The sequence below is a fragment of the Cricetulus griseus genome, chromosome 5 (assembly GCF_003668045.3).
Source record: "Cricetulus griseus strain 17A/GY chromosome 5, alternate assembly CriGri-PICRH-1.0, whole genome shotgun sequence".
Classification (NCBI taxonomy): domain Eukaryota; kingdom Metazoa; phylum Chordata; class Mammalia; order Rodentia; family Cricetidae; genus Cricetulus; species Cricetulus griseus.
In genome coordinates this window covers 112478551-112500631 of record NC_048598.1, presented here as the reverse complement: position 1 = coordinate 112500631, position 22081 = coordinate 112478551, and the positions used below count along the sequence as shown (strand labels likewise).

At 38.5% G+C, this 22081-nt stretch overlaps 1 protein-coding gene across 1 annotated transcript; it reads right to left on the bottom strand.

Moving 5' to 3' along the window:
• Positions 1-17560: 17560 nt before the first annotated feature.
• Positions 17561-18044, bottom strand: LOC100773916 (cAMP-regulated phosphoprotein 19-like). Its single transcript, XM_027418660.1, has 2 exons — positions 17790-18044; positions 17561-17620 (listed from the first exon to the last, which is right to left on the bottom strand). The coding sequence occupies exons 1-2, from the start codon at positions 18042-18044 to the stop codon at positions 17561-17563; spliced, it is 315 nt and encodes a 104-aa protein (XP_027274461.1).
• Between the last annotated feature and the right edge of the window lie 4037 nt (positions 18045-22081).

Below are 22081 nucleotides of genomic sequence, written 5' to 3'. Positions count from 1 at the left end.
ATTTATTAGTTCTAGTTAGGGAACAAGCTTGTTTCACATGTAAGTCCCTTCTCCCTCTCCCTCCCCCTCAAACCCAGCCCTCCTCCCCCACCCAACCCCCCACCCCATCCACCCACCATTCCCCAGGCAGGGTAGGGCCCTCAACGGGGGCTCTGCAAAGTCCACCAAATCTTCCTGTGCTGGTCCTGGGCCCTTCCCCATGTGTCCAGGGCCAGAGTGTAACTCTTCACGTGGGATGGGCTCTCAAAGTCCCTTCTTGCACCAGGGAAAAATACTAATCACCACCAGAGGCTCCCTGGAGTGCAGAGGCCTCCTTATTGACATCCATGTTCAGGGGTCTGGATCAGTCTCGTACTGGCCTCCCAGACAGCATCTGGGGTCGATGTGATCTCCCTTGTTTAGGCCAACTGTTTCTGTGGGTTTCTCCAACCTGGTACAGACCCCTTCATTCTTCATTCCTCCCTCTATTCATTTTTAACAGTTGAATAATCTTCCATTGTGTAAATGTACCACATTTTCTTTATCCATTCTTCAACTGAGGGACATCTAGGTTGTTTCCAGGTTCTGGCTATTATGAATAAATCTGCTATGAACATAGTTGAACAGGTGTCCTTGTGGTATTATGGGAAAATCTCTTAACCCTACATCTGACAGAGGTCAGATCTCCAAAATATATAAAATATTCAAGAAGCTAGACATAAAAACAATTAATTCAATTAAAAATGAGGTACTGACCTAAACTGAGAATTCTCAACAGCAGAATCTCAAATGTCAGAGAAATACCTAAAAAATGTTTAACATCCTTTGATATCAGAAAAATGCAAATTAAAACACCTGTCTGAATGATGAAGATCAAAAACAAAAGTGACAACTCATGTTGGAAAGGATGTGGTGCAAGGGGAATACTCCTCCATTGCTGGTAGGAATGCAAACTTGTACAGTTGTTCTGGAAATCAACATGGTGTTGTCTTAGAAAATTGGGAATCAATGTACCTCAAGACCGAGCTATACCATTCTTGGGCATATATCCAGAGGGTATATAACATTTTATTAATAAAATATATTAAAAATAAATATGAATTAGTTCATAAGCAGGAGTATATTTATTTAGCAGTCTGTGTATTAGGCAACTGGAATTTGATTATGTATTAGAGAAAACTCTGGGAAGACTGTCTAATACTGGAAGGTGAAGGTCACATAGTCTAGGGAGACTTGAGTAAATAAAAAACAATTGAAGTTCATTATTTTCTAAGCCTATCATATTATGTTTACATGGCTGCTACAAAAGATTAACATCAATTTAGTGAGATCAGTCAGATAATAAAAATGGGACTAGAAAGGCTCAAATGAAAAATGGGAAAAGAGGATGGAAAACAGTTCTCTACAGTGAGGAGAGCAGTAGTGATTGCTACTACAGGTGAGTAACTGTTGCTGGGAAGAAGTGACTGGACTAAAACATCAGCCATTCTTTGCTCAGAATGGATCCACGATACAGAACTGCTGGCATTCTCATGTTTTGTGGGAAAAGTTAGTTGCTAGTAGCTAATCTCTAACTTATCCCATCCTTAGTGCTATCTTATTATTTCAAATATAAAGATAATGTTCCCTAGACAGGTAGTATGTCAGTGTATTAGAAACTAAGTACCAGCAGCTGTCTAATTAGAATTGGGGCCTGCTCAATAGGAGGAATTCATGGAAACCTAGCCAACTACCCATATTGGATTAGGCCATGGAAACTACAGGAGAACCTACCACTGTTACTTTCATAAACCCATATAATCTCTAACTACATTAATAATGCTTATTCTTCTACCTAGAGCATAGTACAACTCTCAACCCTCCTCAAAGATTTTTTGTTGTTGTTGCAGCAGACAGAGACAATTCCAGAAACTCACAATTGGTTGAATGCAGAGAACTGACTGTGGGTACCTAGTCCTAACTCATAGATCTACAACATGACACCTGTACCTAAGACTCTGGGAACAAAGATTGTAAGAGCCAGAAGAAGACCACAGTGTTTGCTGCAAATTTGTGTTGTGTTTGGTATGAGAGGGAAATGACATCCATGGAATTTCAATAATATGGCTGCCTAAGCAAGACCCTGATCAATTACAATGTCAGCTGACATGCCAGTGTGGATGGAAGAAATTTCCTAATGCTTTCTCCCTGATAAAGAGTTTCAGGACAATTAACAACTACTGAGAGAAGGAATCCATGATCCCCGTAGTTGATTATCCAATACCAAGAGGTCATTCCTAAAATATATATGTACTTATGAGCAACACAAAACAGGTTCATCATAATTTATTAATATTAATCACTTACTCAAACAGAAGGTGTTCACCAGGACACTATTTGTCATACTGTTCCACATGAATGCTGGTAGCTTTTTAAACAGATGACAATATGTTTAAGACAGAGCAAGTCACACACACACACACACACACACACACACACACACACACACACACACACACACAATCTCAAGGCCAATGAGTAGCAGAACCGGATCTTAAGCCTGTACTGGCATTCTTAATCATAAAAATCCATCATCGATTCTGTGTTCCTGATCATGGGAAGCAATGGAATTATCCAGTGAAGACATTTCTTCTCCAGTGCAGTTTGTGAAATGATGCTATTATCTAACTTGGTCTCCTGACTTGATGTGGGGGAACTTACCTTCATTGAACTAGACAATCTGCTGCTACAGCAGCACTCTAGGTGCTTAGAGAACTTACATTACTGAAGCACTTGTTTAGCAATTGACAGAGCTGTGACTCCAAATTATGTCATGCACATTCAAAACCATTTAAATTGTCATTGTAGGATTTAACCTATTAAGGAAATACTGTTCCCTGTATACGGATTATATAAAATAGCACAATCATCTATTGCAAGGAAAACAACAACTCCTTGAACATAGACCAACAGAATGATTTTTTTTTTTTTGTGAAATGTAAGGTAGTTGCTTGCGTAATATTCTTTATGCATTTGGATTCGGGGGATATTTTGCCACATGTTGCTAGGAAATGAATAGGAAGACATTTCAAGGATATTTCATTGCACCATCTACATGCTCTGTATCTCTGTTGGGGTTAAGGAGAGTGCAACATACCCTGTTGTGCACTCTCCTTTCCTTTGGTGGAAACATTTCTAACAGAAGCTGAGCTAACCAAACAGCATTAAATGAGAGCTTGGCATGTGGCTTATCTTTTTAGCTGGGTGGTCCCAAGGGAAAGTCTGCTGGTTAAATTGGGGTCATTAGCATGCTTGCATAGGAGTAACTGAGTTACTCACTTTTAAGCATCATCATTTTCACATTTAAAGTAATTTTGGTCAGTAAGAGTAAATTATACTCATTACATCCAAATGCAAATACATGTTTAGAAAGCATGCGGTTTAGAAAACAAATGGGATCAAACCCAATTCTAATGTCTCATTAGGAACATTTGCATACTTCTAGCGGCTATTTTTATTTCCTACTTCTATATATTAATCACAATGTCATATTTGTGTTACCCTCCCCACTGGCATGCAACAGATCATATCCCGTGAAAGGAAACTCCTCTGCTTTTATTTGTTTATTTTCACTGGTTTCTGTACCTGAGACTACACTAACCGGATGCAAGCTGGGCAGAAAGAAATATGTGGAAATCCTAGGTGACACATTTGGAAGAGATGGATCCTTATAAGGTTACAGCATTAGTGATTTAGACAATAAGTGGAATACATACCTAATGCCGATGTCTCATTAAGAGATATTTGCATACTTCTACTGTCTAGTTTTGTTTTCTAGTTCTGTAATGATCATCATGAGGTATCCACAAAGGAGTGACTGAATAAACTTGCTTATGGTCAATGAAAAATGGTTGCACATACTTTACTATCCTACCCATGGTGTAGTATGATTTGCTATTTGCTTCAGTCTATACTTGCCTGGTCACTTAACTTTGCTACTTAAAAGGAAGTTCTATTCAGAGACTAGCAAGGCAAGGTTATATTTTATTTAGTCAGTATCTCAGTCCATGGAATGGTGTTATTCACCATTAGGGTAAGTAACCCTTCTCTGACCTCAATTATCCTAATCTAGAAAGTCCCTCAGACACAAGCCATAGGTTTCTTTCTATGGTGATTCTAAATCCAATCATCATAGATACTTACAAATGAAACTTGAAATTAAATCCACTCCACCCTAGAAAAGCACAATAACATATAGCATTTAAAGATTTTGATGAGCAGAAACATGACATACAACATGATCTTAGTTTCTTTCTCTGCTGTGGTAATAAAATGTGCTGACAAGAGCAACAAGTAAAAAAATAGTTTATTATAATTCACAGAAAACAAGTGGTCACATTGCTTCAACAACAAACAAGAAGAAACAGTGGTATGCATACTCAGCTTGCATTTTCTACCTTTAGCAACTCAGGAGACCCCACTCAAAGAGTGCTCCTTCTCACAATTAAGATGTGTTGTCCACCATCACTTAAGATAATAAAATTACCCCCTATGTTCTCAGAGACCTATCTTTCAGGTGATAATAGAGCATATTAAGTTGAAAATGAATACTAACCATTTCAAGCATACAAACTAGTTCAAAGAAATAATAGAAGTTATTCTCAAGTCTCTACATTGTACAATACAATGTGTTTGTGGCTCAGCAGTTAAGAGTGAGGATTTTCTGGTACTGGAGAGATGGATTAGTGGTTAAGAGCACTGACTGCTCTTGGAGTTGACCTGAGTTTGATTTCCAGCACCTGCATGGGGGGTAATTAACTGTCTATTACTCCAGTTCCAAGGGATCTGACATCTTCTTTGGCCTCCTTAGGCACCAAGTGCACATGGTGCAGAGACATACATGCAGGAAAAAATTAATATACACAAAATAAAACTTAAAATAAATCATTTTAAAAAATGAATGAGGATTTCTCTTGCAGAGGACCTGAGTGTGGTGCCCAGCACCCATATCAGGCAGCTTACAACAACCTGTAACTCTAACGCCAGAGGATCTCACAGTTTTTTTGGCTTCTGCAGGCACTCCCACACTGATTTGTATACCCCAGTTCCCATCCCCCCACACACATACAAACACATACATAACAAAATAAAAATTTTAAAATTGTGAGGCTTTCAAACTTGAATAAGCAGCTAATTCATTATCTTTTACAGACTTGTTCTGCAACTAAGGGTTGCTGGTGCCCGTAGGTGATTTAACAAACATGGATCATGCCATTGTCTTGGTCCTGATGAGGGTAAGCTGACATTGATGAAGGATGAAGCAAGCTGAAGCTGAATCACATTTCCTTTTCCCTCAGTTGCCTCCATCTGGAGTTTAAAATGCACTTATCTCTTTTCTATTCCAGTGAGTGTGTGGGGGGGTGTCCTGTAATGAAAATCTCCATATTAGTTATCAGCTGTCAACACTGACAAATTTCAATTACCATCCTCTGGCAGCCATTCACACTAGAGAAGTAAATCAGGGTGGCACACTGGGATAGCATACTTGTGACAGATCTATTTTAATTGCCTTTCTTATCCATGTTTAACCTCTATCATTTTGACAGGAGAAGGCAATACACAGAGGAGGTAACTTTCCTACTAGTGATCAGGATAGGGACAGGGTGGGAAAATAGCCTGCTAGGAAGAGACTGGGCATCATCCATCAATATATGGACTGCCATTGATTGCAGGGGTCGCTTTCCTTTCCTTCTGAGGCTAACCATGGTAACTTTGTCTTATCAAAATACTTTGCATTTAATCAGCTACCTAGATGGATGTTCACGCTGATCATCCATAAATTATGCATCAATTAAAAAGACTTGGCACTTTTTTCCCTTTGCTTCATTTTTTGAGTGATGAATTTTCAAGGGTCCATAGCAGGAGCTTCCCTTGGTGGGTTCTTACTTCTTTTTGTACAGTGCTGCTCATCTAGCCTTATGATTGCAGCTGGATGGAACATCAGAGGAGAATAGTCAAGGGACTGGTTTCTCAGAGCTGTGCAATTTCTCTTTTTCTCCTTTCCTTGGCTTTAATCCTAAGGGATCTAAGAGCTTTTCCTTGAAGTGAAGAAGAAATAATTTTCATTAATGAGGAGCTAAGGAAGTGCTTATGACCTTTGAGTTTCTATATGCCTACTTCTCAGGGGGTTTTGCCCTGTGGTTCCTGCTCATTTTCTGCTATCTGTTATAATTCAAAGCTAAATCACAGTATCATTTTGCAACAACCACTAACTAATATTTTATGCCAGAATATACTTCACATTGTAATACTGGCCATATAACATGGTTATATTTATTTTAATCTTCAAACAACCCCTATGTTTATATCTACATTGGACAACTGTCTTAGATGTTTTCAGATTTTAAGTAGCTCACTCAGGATGATATGTGTAGAAAGTAGTGCTTGGTTTTACTTTTAGGAAATTTGACAGAATTTGCACTCCTAATATTCTGCTGTGGTATTCAAATACATGTTTGCATTTTATTGATAAACATCTTTCTATTTCTCTTTTTGTATTCTTTTCTTTGAAAACAGATTCTTGTTTATTTGAATTAGAAACAAGTTTGATTTACATGTCAATCCCAGTTCCCACTCTCTCTTCCCTCCCCTACTCCTTCCCCCCAACTAAAACACTACCTATTACATATCCTTTCTGCTCCCCAGGAAGGGCAAGGCCTTCCATAGGGGGTCACCAGAGTCTATCATATCCTTTGAAATAGGGTCTAGGCCCACATCCGTGTGTCTTGGTTCAAGGAATATTCCTGTATGTGGATTGGACTCCCAAAGACCACACCTATGCTAGGAATAAGTACTAAACTATTACAGGAGGTCCCATAGATTTCCGAGGTATCCTCACTGAAACCCATGCTCCTGGGGTCTGCATCAGTCCCATGCTGGTATCTCAGCTATCAGTCTGGGGACCAAGAGCACCCCGTTGTTCAGGTCAGCTCTTTCAGTGGGTTTCACCAGCCTGATCTGGACCCCTTTGCCCATCACTCATTCTTCTCTGCACCTGGATTCCAGTTCAGTTCAGTGACTAGTTGTGGGTGTCTGCTTCTCCTTCCACCATCTTCTGGATGAAGGCTATTGGATGGCATATAAGACAGTCATCAATCTCATTATCAGGGGAAGTGATTTAAGGTAGCCTCTCCTCTGTTGCTTAGATTTTTAGTTGGTGTCATCTTTGTAGATCTCCAGACCTTTCCCTAGGGCCCGATTTCTCTGTAAACCTAAAATGTCTCCCTCTATTATGGTATCTCTTTTCTTGTTTTCATCTATTCTTCCCCTGACTGCACCTTTCTGCTCCCACATGTCCTCCTCATCCCTCCTTTTCTCTGCTTCTCATTCTCCTAGCTCCCCCACCTTCCCCCTTGCTCCCAATTTGCTCCCAGGAGATCTTGGCTCTTTCCCCTTCTCCAGGGCACCATGTATGTCACTCTCAGGTTCCTCCGTGTTTACTAGCTTCTCCAACAGTGTGGATTGTAGGCTGGTAATCCTTTATTCTATGTCTAAAATCCACATATGAGTGAGGATTACATATCACATTTGTCTTTTTGTGATTTGGTTACCTCTTTCAGAATGGTTTCTTCTAGTTCCATCCATTTTCCTGCAAATTTCAAGATTCCATTTTTTTCTGCTGAGTAGTACTCCATTGTGTAAATGTACCACATTTTCTCTATCCATTCTTCAGTTGAGGGGCATCTAGGCTGCTTCCAGGTTCTGGATATTACAAATAGTGCTGCTATGAACATTGTTGAACAGATGTTCTTGTTGTCTGAATGTGCTTCTTTTGGGTATATGCCTAAGAGTGGAATTCCTGGATCTTGTGGTAGACTGATTCCCATTTTCCTGAGGAGTCGCCATACTGATTTCCAAAGTGGCTGTACAAGTTGGCACTCCCACAAGCAGTGGAGGAGTGTTCCCCCTTCTCCACATCCTCTCCAGCATAAACTATCATTGGTGTTTTTGATTTTAGCTATCTAACAGGAGTAAGATGGTATCTCAGAGTTGTTTTGATTTACATTTCCCTGGTGGCTAAGGATGTTGAACACTTTATTATGTGTTTTTCAGCCATTTTAGATTCCTCTATTGAGAATTGTCTATTTAATTCTGTACCCCACTTTTTAATTGGATTGTTTGGGTTTTGGAGACTCGCTTCTTGAGTTCTTTGTATATTTTGGAGATCATCCCTCTGTCAGATGTGGGCATGGTGAATATCTTTTCCCAGTCTGTGGGCTGCTGTTTTGACTTACTGTGTCCTTAGCCTTACAGAAGCTATTCTTTTCTCATACAATATATCTATTCATCCCAGTTCCTCCTCACATCTGCTCCCCTCTGGATCTACCCCTTGCTGTATCTCATTAGTGAAGATTCTAAGAGATAACAACAAAATGTGTCAAAATATAATCATATTAATTAATAAGAACAACAATAATATAATCACATTGAGACTGGACAAGAAAACCCAACAGAAGGAAAGGAGTTCCAGGAGCAGGCACAAGAATCAGAGATCCATTCAATCATATGCATGGGAGTCCCATAAAATACTGAGAGGAAAGTTATAATGTATGCACAGAGGTCTTGGGACAGGTAGGTATGTAGACTCTGTACTTGTTGCTTAAGTGTCTTTCAGTTCATATGAGCCTTGCTTAGTTGATTCAGATGGCCCTGTTCTGTTGGTATCCTCCATTCCCTCTGGGTCTTACACTCTTCCCACTTCCTCTTCCATGGGGGTTGTCCCTGAGATCTGAGAGGTGGGATTTCATAGAGATATATGATTTATAGCTATGTGTTTCAAGGACTCTCTTTCCACCTAATGCATGGCTGTGGGTTGGGTCTTTGTATTTGTTTCCATCTTCCGCAGGAGGAAACTTCTCTGATGACAACTGAATAAGGCACTGACCTATGAGTATAGCAGAATATTACTGAGTCATTTTGCTCATACATTTTTAGACCATTAGTATTTGGGTTTACTTTAGGTCTCTGGGCTGTCTCATATTTGATTCTTGGTCAAGCAGTGTCCAGGATAGGTCCCACCTGATGGAGTGGGCCTTAAGTCAAATCAGAAATTGGTTGGCTACTCCTACAAGTTCTGTGCTGCCATTGCCCTAGCATATCTAGAATGCAGGACAGATTGTCAACCAAAGATCTTATGGCTTGGTTGGTATTTATGTTTCTTTTTGGGTAGCCTGCAGAGTACCTTCTATTATCAAAGACACTAAAATATAGGAATGAAGGCTCCATGTAAGCAACTCCTTGACTTTGTCATGTTCAGTGTGTTCAATGTTGTTCTGTGTGTGGCTGTTGTTCTCAGCAATGGTGCTCCATCGCCATTTTGCTGAGAGTAATCAATTTTCTTAGCTACAGCCTGCATTCTTTGGCACAAGAGAACGATTCCATATAACATGGTTCAAGCACTGGATTTTTTTCGTTTTTTGGGGGGGGAAAGGGATCGTAAAAAGGGGAAAGGGAGGTGGGCAGACAAGCTTCCAGAGGCAGGAGCAGCAGGAAACAGGAGAAAAGAAAGGGCAGGTGGAGAGAGGAAAGAGAGGGAAAGAGAAGAGAGAGGAACAGACAGAGACAGGGAGGGAAAGAGAAGGATAGGAGGTAGGCAGGGCCCTTTAAAAGGGAATGTAGTGAATGTGTGCAGGTGGTACTCTTAGTGGCTGCAGCTGAGGGTGTATCCTGTCATAACCCCAAGGTCTGGCCAGCACAGATGCCTGAATACTAACAATTACATCTTATAATTGAGGTAGCGTTGCTCATTTAATCTGTAGCTCAGCATTGCAGCAAGATTGACTGACTAGAGAGTACCCTGGATCTTCCAGTATCTGGCTCCACAGAACTGGGATTGAAAACAGGTGCTACTATGCCTACTTACTTGTTTATTTATTTAAATTTTTAATGTGGGTGCTGGGAAACTTAACTCAGTTCTTCATATTTGTGAAGCAAACATTATCAGCTGTGCCATCCCCCCAGCACCTTTTTTAAAATATCTGGGTCATTATTACATTCATACTAAAGAATATCCTCTTTTTGGGCCTTTGAAATATTCCCTAATGCTCTCATAAGGATGATGTGGTTTTACTCATCTCAGGAAAAGATCAAAAGAACTGTGCTAATTTTCCCAAAGCAGTGAGAGGCAAACATTGATAACCCTTAAACTGGAGAAGTTTACTGAAAGAATTGACCTAGTAACTTCTAACTTTAGGCAAAGAGAAAAGCTAGGAGCAAAACCAGAAACAGATAGAGCCCCAAAGTGCAGAAAAACTTGTCATCCATGTTTTCTCTCTAGTCTTTTATAGATACAGAGTCACAACAGTAGCTTGGATATTTTTTATTTTTCTTTTCCCTTCCCATGCTTAATCTGATTATACAGGATTTAAAGAGTTGTATAAATGTGACTCCAATAAGGGGAAATATCACACTCCAATCTTTAAGTAAATGGAAAAGTTATCAGTGAACAATATTTACTGTCTACTATATTTGAAACTAAGGAAATGTGCAAAATGTTTTAAAAATAGAAGTCCTCTTGAATATCTGTGATGCCTAGCAATATGCCCTTTTCACAAGGTGAGAGGACTTTGGAACAAAAGAATAAAGTTTTAGATAACTTTAAATTTTGAGAAGGCAGGTAGAACAGGAGGGAGAATATATAGAGCTGCAGATCCCAAAGCCAGAATGACTCAGAAGGAGGCAAATTACAATCAGTTATTAATCATGTGAGGGATAAGTAAGAAATTCAAAACTTTCCTTTGAACAGTTTGAAACCTTTAAATGGAAAAAAATAGCCACAGCTGATTTTAACAGTACTATTCCTAATCACTGAAAGACTAAACTCTATTATTTGATAGAATTTTCCTTTCTACAAGCAAACAAAACTGATATACTCAGATGTTCACTTATAAATTATAAAATGCTTCATTTCTACTGTGATACATGCAATGTACTGAAGACAATTCCAGTGATAGTTAAGACCTCTCAGTGCCTTATATTCCTTTAGAAGAATTACAGATAAGAAACTGTGTAGATGAGAAAAGAATAGGTGCTCCTCGGTAAAACCGAGAAGCCAGTGTGCAATGTAGAAATGCCATTGGCAGTTTAATGTGGAAGCACAGATTTGAATTATAATCATTGACTTTGCTCTGGGAATGTGGTGAATTTATCACACAGATCTCTAGCATCTGATATTTAGGTCTTGGGGAGGAACTCTTGTAGCATGAATAATAAAAACCAAGAGACAGATCTTTGGGTTCAAGCTGAAGATCAGAGAAGCAAAGCAACAAAACTACCAGAGAGCTCTTGCTTATGCCAGGGCTGGGGCGATCCTGACCTCAACATGGCTGAAGACTAATTTCCACAATACTGAATGCCATCTTGGAGACCCTGCTCCTGTCTTACATACCTCTCTAGTGCTGGGATTAAAGGCATGCACCATGACTGCCCAGCTTCTATGGCTAATTAGTGTGTTGCTGGGATTAAAGGTGTGTACTGCCACTGCTTAGCTTCTATGGCAATGACTAACTTTGCATTCTGATCTCCAGGCAAACTTTATTAGATCATAGACCGTATTATCACCACAAACTCACCTTTATTGTATACATATTATATATTAAGAAATGTTTTCTCCCTGTGTATTTCACTGATCTCCAGAAATAGATTGCCAAAAAGTTGTTATAGGTATGGTTGCTTATACAAGGAAACAGAGACATTGCAAGCTGGAACAATGGGGCAAAAGATCATAATGTGTATGTGAAGAATCCCAACTAAACCTGAGGCCACTGACCATTAGAGTAGACTTTTTCCAAGGCAACGTTATGCTGTGCTGTTTTCTAAGGTATCATGGGACACTTCTTATATGGTAGGTATTAACAAATGCTTGTCTAAGTTCTGAAGAATCAGCCCATCTTTATTCAATAGCTTGCATCCCAAAGATGTAAAAGTGAAATAAAGGGCAATCAAAATCTAGCTGTGAGTATGAATAAAATGGTAATGATAAATAATGTAAGTGGTAATGTTGATAGATATTCAATGGGAAGTGACACCACTGAAGCATGGGATTCAAGATATTTCTCAAAGAAAAGGAACTTTGACTTTGAAAATATGCAGTTCCCAACTAAAATTTCCACTTCTCAATCTCCTCTGGATGTGTGTATAGCCCCCATATACATATGTATATCCCTTTAGAAATATTTATTATACAGTGTTTCAGTGTTACATACTGTAAAGTGTCTAAGAGTGCATTTATCCTGCAGTAATAGCCCTGCAGCTTTGCACTGTATTTTTCTTCCAGTAATAAAGTTTAGCACATTTACAGGTGATTTCTTTTCCCTGACAGACTACTGGGGGAGCCTTAAGCTTCTTCCAGTGAAAATGTCTTGTGGAGAAATGTTCTTATCTAGCTCCTCAAGGTATTTTCAAGACTGGCAACATGTTCTCAGAAATAAAGATCTCATTCAGGCAACACACACTTGACCTTGAGAAGCATCTGGGGACTCTAAAGACTGAGACTAGGACTTCCCAAAAGCCACAATCAATCTATTGCTACCAACAGAGCCGCCTCTATCTTTCTGATCCTGCAGCAAAGGAGCAGAAGTAACTTTTGACTGTGTTGATTCAGTTACAAGGGCCCCTGAAGACTGGTTTGGATGAGAGGGACATTAACTCAAAAGGTTTCAGCTGACATCTACTAATGTAAAGTGAATTGTATCAAACTATAAGGAAGTGGACTTTATTCAAATGCTGTTCTTTACTCTTTACTGTCACTTGATAATTCATTTGCTGTATTTTTTTAGACCATTTCTTTGGTATTCCTTCTTTCTCATTTATACCGTCAATATTTTCTTCTTCAATATTGTTATTTGCAATATTGCTCTTTTCCGACCATATTTTGGTATTCCTTCTTTCTTATTTATATCTTCAATATTTTCTCTTTCAATATTGTTTCTAATCATAGAAATTTGATTAAAAAGGAGAATTTATGATCTGTGTTTTCATTCATACAGTCTCAAAATTCAGACTTTCCCAGTTCTTTATGGTAATCTTCTTCAGTTTTGTTTTGGGAAATTAGTACCAGAGATAAATTTTCCTTTTCATTGAATTTCATCTATTCATGACCACTCATTCAGCTAATAGTTGGTGACTTTCAGAGACAGTGATACAAGGTTTTCTTGCTCCTTAGTTTGTGAAGGCTGAAATTTGTTGTGAAATATCAATTCTGATTAATCAGCATGTGTGAATTTAAGCTGTGGCCACTCTGAATATTGATCCAAACCAGTAATTCCTTTTTCAGATACTCTTAAGTAGTCACTCCAAATCATGAAGATTTCTACTCTTATTCAAGAAAAAATATTTTACATGAGGTTACTCTTTTCTCTTTTTCCTTTGATACCATCATTCTAGCCTTGAGGGCTTCCATTAGCTTGGCTTCTTATGCTGCCATACTTCTACTCTAATGTTACTCTAAATGTTACTCTAAAAATACTTCTATTTTCAGATAAGGATATGCTTCAGTAGAAATGGCTTGACCCCTTTAATGAATACCGAATACAGATAATAAAATAAATCACCTATCTTTTAAAGACCAATGAGCAAATTTCCTATTTCAGAGATGACTATATTCAAGATATTAGTTCAAAAAGCAAAAGGCTCCATTTTTTGGATACCATATTTCCTCTTTATTGCAGTAGCTTTATAGTGCCCTATTTAAGGTCTAGTGTTCTGTGTGTCTATAATGTCATCATGCTATAAATTGTTTATAGTCAGAAACTCTCTTCACCTATGCTTAGAATCCAGACAATGAATACACATCCAAAAAGATACTTGGCCAACATCCTTTCTAATATCTGCATTAATATCCTCATAGAAGACATACTACTATTTTAAATCACACTTGGTACATGGCTTTATAAAGTTTACAGACTTCAAGTTTTGTTTGAAAGTATGATAGAAGTGAGGGAAGAAACAAGGAGGGAATGACTGGCATTATGTAAGTAACTCTAGTGTGAGGGATTGATGTCAGCCACTTACGTCAGCTATTCTGCTCAATCTTCTGGCTATAAACAACAAAAAGGAAGTAAATTAAACTTTCCTTAATGTGTGTTTCACTTGACAAAATGAAAGAAACTGAAGGCATTAAACTCTAGAGAATGGCCATTTGGTGGTTGTTATTTCTGTAACATCTTTTCTTGAGTAACATAAGAAATGGATTGCTTTTGCTATTATGCTTGAGTTCCTTCTTGCTTATAAATACATACCACTTCTGTTCTTTTATCTTTTGTGCATTCAATAGTGATAAATCACAACTCTGATGCAGTTTATTTTTGTGTGGAGCTTTTTTGTTTTTGATAAGGTAATGACCAGAATCTGAACCTGTGGGTGTATTTTCCCCTCTCCAAATCCCAATGTAGAGATCAAATAAGAGAAAGTATAGGACTCATAATGTGATGGTTAATATTGATTGTCAATTTGCTTATGTTTATCATTCATTGTGGTATGATAACATAACCTGGAAAGGTTTAATTAGGAAGGAAAACCCCATGGAGCCCAGCCTACATAATAGAAATGGGAAAAAAGGAGAAAGCCTGTTTCTCTCTCTCTGCTTCCTGGATGATTTGTGAGCTGCTCTCCTGCCTTCTCTATTCCTTTCCATAGTAGTCTGAAACTTTTGAAGCTCTGAGCCCAATGTCTATAATTTTTCCTATTGTTCCTTTTGATTGTTTTTCCATGGTGACAACCTTAACACACATAACTGCTAAATGGAGATTATTATTCTAGCTGTCTAGGCAACAATTTTTGAAATAAAAGATTATATCTATTATATATTTTTCACTATAAGGCATCTATATTAGAAATAAGATCTGTTTAAGACTCATTTTGGAGAAAGGCTCCAACTAGAAAGCTATGTCTAAATACTTGCTTCATTTATTAGCATTTACCACTTGCTTGAAAACCAAGACATTCATTTCTATGCTAGAGGTATTGTTGTAAACTATAATTCCCCCAAAGACACTTTGCAAATGAGACCCAACTTACTCTAGCAAAGTAGAATGAATAAATCAGATGAACACATCTGTTATCAATGTGATCAAATTTGAGGGCTGTCCAGTCCTCAAAGTATGTCTGCTAGAAAGCATGATGCCAAGTTGCTGTAAAGGTCTTTAAACAATTAAACAAGATGACAAAGACCTCTTTAGTAAAAGGGGGAAAAAGAACAACATCAAGTCTTTGGGCTTTGATCATAGAATCTTAATGAGCCAGGTATTGATTTTGTTTACAAGCAGTCACAAGAGCCTAAACCGTACTTAAGTACAGCTGATAGGAAGAGATAAGTAAGCACCTATTGAATTAAAAAAAATGTATGCTTGGGAAAGGCATTGAAACATTAATTATCAAGCATTGTTGCAAGAGTAAAACAAGACAATGAACCATAGTGTTAAAGCCAGTCTCAGCTCCTCATCCCTGATTGTCAGCATTTGACACAAAATACAAGTTTTGGTCTCCTCTTCTGTAAGTGCTTACCATTTTGAGCTCATGTAATATTCATAATTCAAAACTTTGACTTCAAATTTTAAAACAAGTAGAATTTTGAAGGCTTCTGTATACATTTTAATTTGTAAAACAAACAAACAAACAAACAAACAAACATTGTTAGCTGCTTCATAGACAGAGTTCCTGTTCCTCCTAGTCCCTACGTCCTTCAGTCCTAAATGAAACACATGCTTACAGTAATTATAAACGGTTTGGCCAATGGCTTAGGATTTTTACTGGCTAGTTCTCTATTAATTAACCCATAACTATTTTTATATTTAATTATTTTAGAGGCACTCATATTTACATATCCATCCTCACCATTCCCTTGATCTCCCATCCTCCCATGTTCCCCACCAACCCATCCCCCAACTCCTCCCCAAGGATAGTGAGGCCCTCCACAGGGGACCTTCAAAGTCCCTCATATCATGTGGGAGAGGGCCTAGGCCCTCCTTGCTGTATCTGGGCTGCAATAGTATCTCTCCATAGGGAATGGGCTCCCAAATCCATTTGTGCTCTAGGGTTAAAGACTGTCTCCACTGTTAGAGGTCCCACAGACTGTCTTGGCCTCCTAGTTGGCACCTACATTCAGAGGGCTTGGTTCTGTCCAATGCTGTTTCCACAGCTTTATGAGTAGGGTCTCCATGCTCTCACCAGGTCACTCAACTGTTTCTTTGGGTTTCTCCAGCACTGTCTTGATCCTTTGCTCATCACTCCTCTCCTCTGCAACTGGATTCTAGGAGTATAGTTCAGTGCTTAGCTGTGGGTGTTGGTTTCTGTTTCGAACAGCTACTGGATGAAGGCTCTAGGACTGGTAACCAAGGTAGACATCAATCTCATTATAGGGAAAGGGCATCAAAGGCATCCTTTCCACCACTACCTATATTTTTAGTTGGGGTCATCCCTGTGAATTTTCTAACATTTCCCCTATGTTAGACCTCTCTCCAAACCTGTACTGTCTCCCTCTATCAAGGCCTCTCCTTTCTTGCCCTCCTCTATTCCTCAGTCCTCTTGTTCTCCCCCCTCCCCTTCTTCCCTTCACACCTCCTTCCCCCCACATGCTCCCACTTTGTTCAAGGGTTCTTGTCCCCCTCCCCTTCTTTGAGGGACTATGCAATCTTCTCTTGGGGTCCTCCTTGTTTCCTAGTTCCTCTGGCAGTGTGGATTGTAGACTGGTAATCCTTTGCTCTATGTCTAAAAATCATGTATGAGTGAATACATACCATGGAATAATCCATAACTATTAATCTATATATTTCTTTTTTAAAGTTTGTGCAAAACTATTGTATTTACAAAAATGGCACAAAAGTGAATGCAATAGTCAGTGCACATGCATACCCATTCATGTCTTCAACAAAGAAAGCTGTCCCAACACTGCAGAACCCCAAAAGAGCACTAGCTTCAAAGACAGCTGATAAGCATTGGAGTCACACAAGTCACACCAGAACAGGTAAATATCACTCAGGTAAGATGCTCTTGTTAAAGCTGGAACAGCAGGTTTAAGGTCGCCAAGTCCAAGTAGTTATTCAAAATCTTTTGCATCTCATTTACTTGTGTCTGAATTATGTGACTTGTCTTCCAACTTGTGGTCTTAAACTTCTGTCTTAAAAAATTCAAAAAGGAAATACAGAAGAAATCAATGCAACAGAGGTTCTATTAAATAAGAGTAACATAGAAAGCTGTAAATATGAGGAAGTAAGCCAAGCCAGAACATTGAAGCTGTAGAACTTGCTTGCTACTTGTTGGAGCCAGTCCTGTACCAACTAGATAATATGTACAATTATCCTAGCATCAATTACTTAAGTTGCTGTTGCATGTCCTTTGCCTCAGTGCACTGTTAAACTAACTGAAACCTCTACACATGTATGCTCCCCTACAACAGCAGCACATACTACCACTACCTGCAAAGCTGTCAGTCTCAAATGACATAGTGAGTGAAAGGAAACAAAATGGGTAAGTAACGTAGTAAGGAGAAATAAAGGACAGTAGAAGACTCATGCAGTTCAGCTCTTTGAATCAGCCAGCTAGCTTGCTAGCAATCAGGGATGGTTTTCGCTGAGGAAGGTACTGTGGGAATGTGGTCACCAGTGACCTCTTTTTTTTTTTTTTTTTTTTTTGTTTTTCGATACAGGGTTTCTCTGTGTAGTTTTGGAGCCTTATCCTGGCACTCGCTCTGGAGACCGGGCTGGCCTCGAACTCAGAGAGATCAGCCTGCCTCTGTCTCCCGAGTGCTGGGATTAAAGGAGTGCGCCACCAGTGACCTCTGTCTTATACAGGGCAGCAGGAATTTGCTGGTTCTTCATTTTTGCATTTGCCACGTTGCAATCCCCAGAATCAAAATAATTTTGCCCTTTCTGCAGTCGTTTCCTTAAAAAATCGGAACCACCAGGCTTTTGTCGCAAGTGTGGATTCCTTGCTTTTAACTTTGCTTCTTCAGCTTTCTCTGGATGAGTCACTTTATCTTCCATTTCCTTTTGTTCTTCCACTGAAGCTGCCTTGGGGACTTGCGCGGACATGGTGCTCCTACAGAAGAGACATTGGGAGAAGACTGATTAATGAGTGGCAAGGCCACCTGCTGCCTTCTGCCTGCCCAGATGCCTGCAGGGTTGGTGGATGCAGTCTTTTGACAAATGAGCCAATGGCTCCCACCCATTGTAGCTCATTGCCGTATCTTACTGGAGAATGCCAGGTATCCTATCTTCCCCGAGCTACATGGCATCTCCCAGGCTACCCACTCTCTGCATTCTGTGGAAATACTTGGATTATTAGTTATGGGTTAATAATTAAGAGAGAGCTATTGAATAAAAAGACTCATCCATTGGCCAAACAGTTTATAATTAATGTAAGCCTCTGTGTATTTATTTGTAACTAAATGGCTGTGGGACCAGGAAGAACAGGAAAACTTCAATCTTCAAATGATGCCTCCAATGTGGGGCAAAGATTTCCATGTAAAACTTGACAAAAGCTTTAAAAGATTCTAAAAAAGAGCAGAATTAAGCCGTGACACACCTTACCTCATTAGCAGCATCTCAGCAGAATGGATAGCAAGTACCTGTTTTCTCCCTACTTATATCCTGTTTCGTTCCTGCTACCTCACTTCCTGTCTGTCTGTACAGATCTCCAGACGTCTATGGCTAGCTAGTTGCAGGCTCCATTCTCTGACATTCAGACAGGTTTTATTTGTATAAGCAAGATATCACCACACTGCTTCATAATTTTAATGATTTATCCATTATAACTAAAGAATCACTTTTTGTGGTCACATCAATTGTGGTCACAATTTAGTATTTCTATAGTTCCCCCCTCTCTTTCTTTCTTTCTTTTCTTTCAGTTCTGTGAGTCACCGTAGCCTTCAATGTTCTTTAAAAATATCCTTATGCATTTTGATATATAAGTTTGTATAATGCTAGTAGTTTCAATTAACCAATTTCATGGGAGACTATTATTTCAAGTGAAGGAGAAATGGAATGCAGGCAGGAATTAAATTCCCTGTTCTTTTAGGGAAAAGTCCCCTTACTTTGACTAGGAAGATCATCACTAATCCTTCTCCTTTCCATTCCTCTAAGGAATAGAAAATAGAACATAGAACTAAAGAAGGAAAGAAATATTCTCAAAATTGTAAATGGGATGAAGGCAATAAAATTGCTGAATTCAAAACCATGTTCTACATGCATGAAGGTTAGCTCAACGTACATGAGAAATCTATGCATGCTAATGTAGCACCATGAATTTTCTAAAATAGAAAGATTTGTGTTAGTTAAAACAAAAAGATCTCTTTTAAGTTTATTCATCAAATTATATGTAACTGAATATGTTTAGGGAAAGTTCAAAATGTAGGCTACTAAGCCCCAGCTAATACATCTATAATACACCATTATATATAAGTTTCAAAGAAAATCATCAGAGAGGAGGTGAAAAGATTTTAAGAGCCAGTGGACCAAGACACCTGCAATGAGATAGTGTCCTTGAAATCGCAACAGTTTGGTTCTCTGCCAAGATCAACTGGTTGTTTCTATGATGGGGGGTTGTTGAGTAACTACTATGCACTGTATTTTCCCAAATGCTGAGCAGCCAAAGACAAAAACACAACCTGTAATCTCAAAGACATTATAAGAAACCTGTATAATAGTTATTTCATTCCCTGGTCTCTTCCCAGTTCTTTTCTACATCCTACCTTTCCCCATACTATCCTCCACACCAGAATGTTGATCCAGAGGTCTTTATCACCTTATTCTTTGACTTCAAGTTGGGTTTGAACAACAGAATAAAAACAACGGATGGTGGGGAGATGGAAGGAACGAAAGGTCAGGGATTTTATTTCCCCTGTATTATTCTCTTCATAATGATAGGGCAGTTCTTTCTTCATTATTCTAGCTCTTGATGTCATAGCAACACACCTTTTATCTTTTGATGTTTCAAGTCTTTGAGGGTTAGTAACAGGCTTACTATTACCAAATCTGGGTCCTGATTGTCCCTTGCCTGGTTCATTAACCTTTCCTATACCTTTGTAAATATGCTTTAGTTCCATTGAGTCGTTTGAATACTGTTCAGCGTCTGAGGAGGATTTGGCTATTATAGGAATACTCACACAACAATATCAGCATAGAAAAGAGAAATATCATCAAAAGGATAGTCTTAAATGACCTTTTAGAGAGACTTTTTTGGTACAAACAGCAATGGGGGGTGGAACTGTTGAGAAAGGTTATGTCACACAGGTTATTAATAATTTAATACAAGAATAAGAGAATTTCAGATAAAGACAAGAGAACTTAGTCATATTCATTCAGAATTTTACTTGTGTCTTATGTTTTTGCATCTTGGTTAAACCATTTTTTTGTTTTTTAAATTTACTTTTATTTGCATTTTGATATATATATATATATATATATATATATATATATATATATATATATTCCACCTCTATTACCTTCTGTTATCTTTTCCCTTTGCTCTGAACCTTGGACTGTTTTTTAATCCAACATAACACCACATTGTTGAAAAGCCTGTGCATGCATTTGCTATTATTTGTTGGTGAAGAATTATGTGCTTAATGGTATGATGTGCTTGTAGCCGGAAAACTAGAGTTATGCCTTGAGGAATATTTTATTTTGAATGTGATGCTGACTTTCCCATAGCATACAGTCTCACTTAAGGTCCTTGCTCACTTTTTTACAGTCTGAAAATGTGGCATTGTGTTACTGTGTATAGTGGATCATTTTTTGAATATCATTCTTTCTATTTTGTATTTCCTTTGCTACTCTGACTTTGTACCTTGATCCATCTGATGTGTTGGCTAATTTAGCATGAAAGAATAGGAGCAAGAGAAACCTATCTTCCTGCAATTGGGGGGAAGACACAGACATGTTGGAAGAAATTAAACAAATATGAATCTTTGACCTTCTCCTTAACTAGGGCTCCAGTCCAGTAAGCTCGTTACAGGTAGCACAACTCTCATGTTGGCAGATGACTAGTATGGAACATACCCTGCCAGACCAACAAGAGATCAGAAAAAACATAGTTGCCTTATGACCCATTGTTCTTTAAGATCATATTCCTGTAGCTGCTGGTATACTGAACTGCTCACTGTACTCAGAAGAGCAACTTTTGAACTTTGTACTCATTAGTTTTTCCATTTTGTGTCTATTTTTGACTAGTGTTCTGGGACTACTTCAAAATCTAGTCGTATGTGCTCATACCATGGGCTGATAATGAATAAGGATGCTGTTTGTGCTAATTCTTGCATCTCTGAAAGGTTAGCTGCAAGGGAACTTTCTGTAAACAACTCTACTTGAATCCTTATGAAATTCACAGTGGAAATTAGGATACAAAGAAATGAGCCCTGCTGTGTACTTTTCCTCTTCTCTCAGTAAAAGGAAAAGAAAATGTAAGTTGAGATGGGATTCTCTTTGCATGCTCTAGAGTGTAGGCTGCAACAACTGATCTTATAGTTTATGTACTGGTTTTTCAATTTTAAGCCAAACTTTGGTTGTTTTGTGGCAACCTCTCTCATGGCTGTTGTATTGATATATAAACAGGACCAACAATTTTATTGTAAGTTCTACATTGTCTGCCATGAAACTTGCATATATAGCCTGAAGTCATGTAGGCAATTTGACTTTTCAAATTAGGCTTCAAAGGAGCAAGATAGAAAGAGCATGGGGTAAGAATACTGACTTCTCTTGTAATTACTCCTTGAACCCAAGACATTTTCTTCATTTACTTTACATGACGAGGTTAAAGTTACGCGATATTTCAATTTTAACATTGTGACTTCAATGTGAAAACAAGCCGTTTAAAGGTGAAACTAATTATAATTATTAGCAAATGAGAATGGTCAATTGTGAATATTACTGATTACTCTCATAATATTGTTCAAGTCAGATGTCAGATAGTTTGTTGAGAAATGTTTCCAATCCACTTGCTTATACAACTGAGATGGTAGAAGACAAGAATATGTTTGTGAAAGGTCAGAAAGATACAGTATATTAGAGATATGCAATTATCACTAGCATGTTAGTTGCAGAAATAGACTAAGCATAAACTTATGCATAGC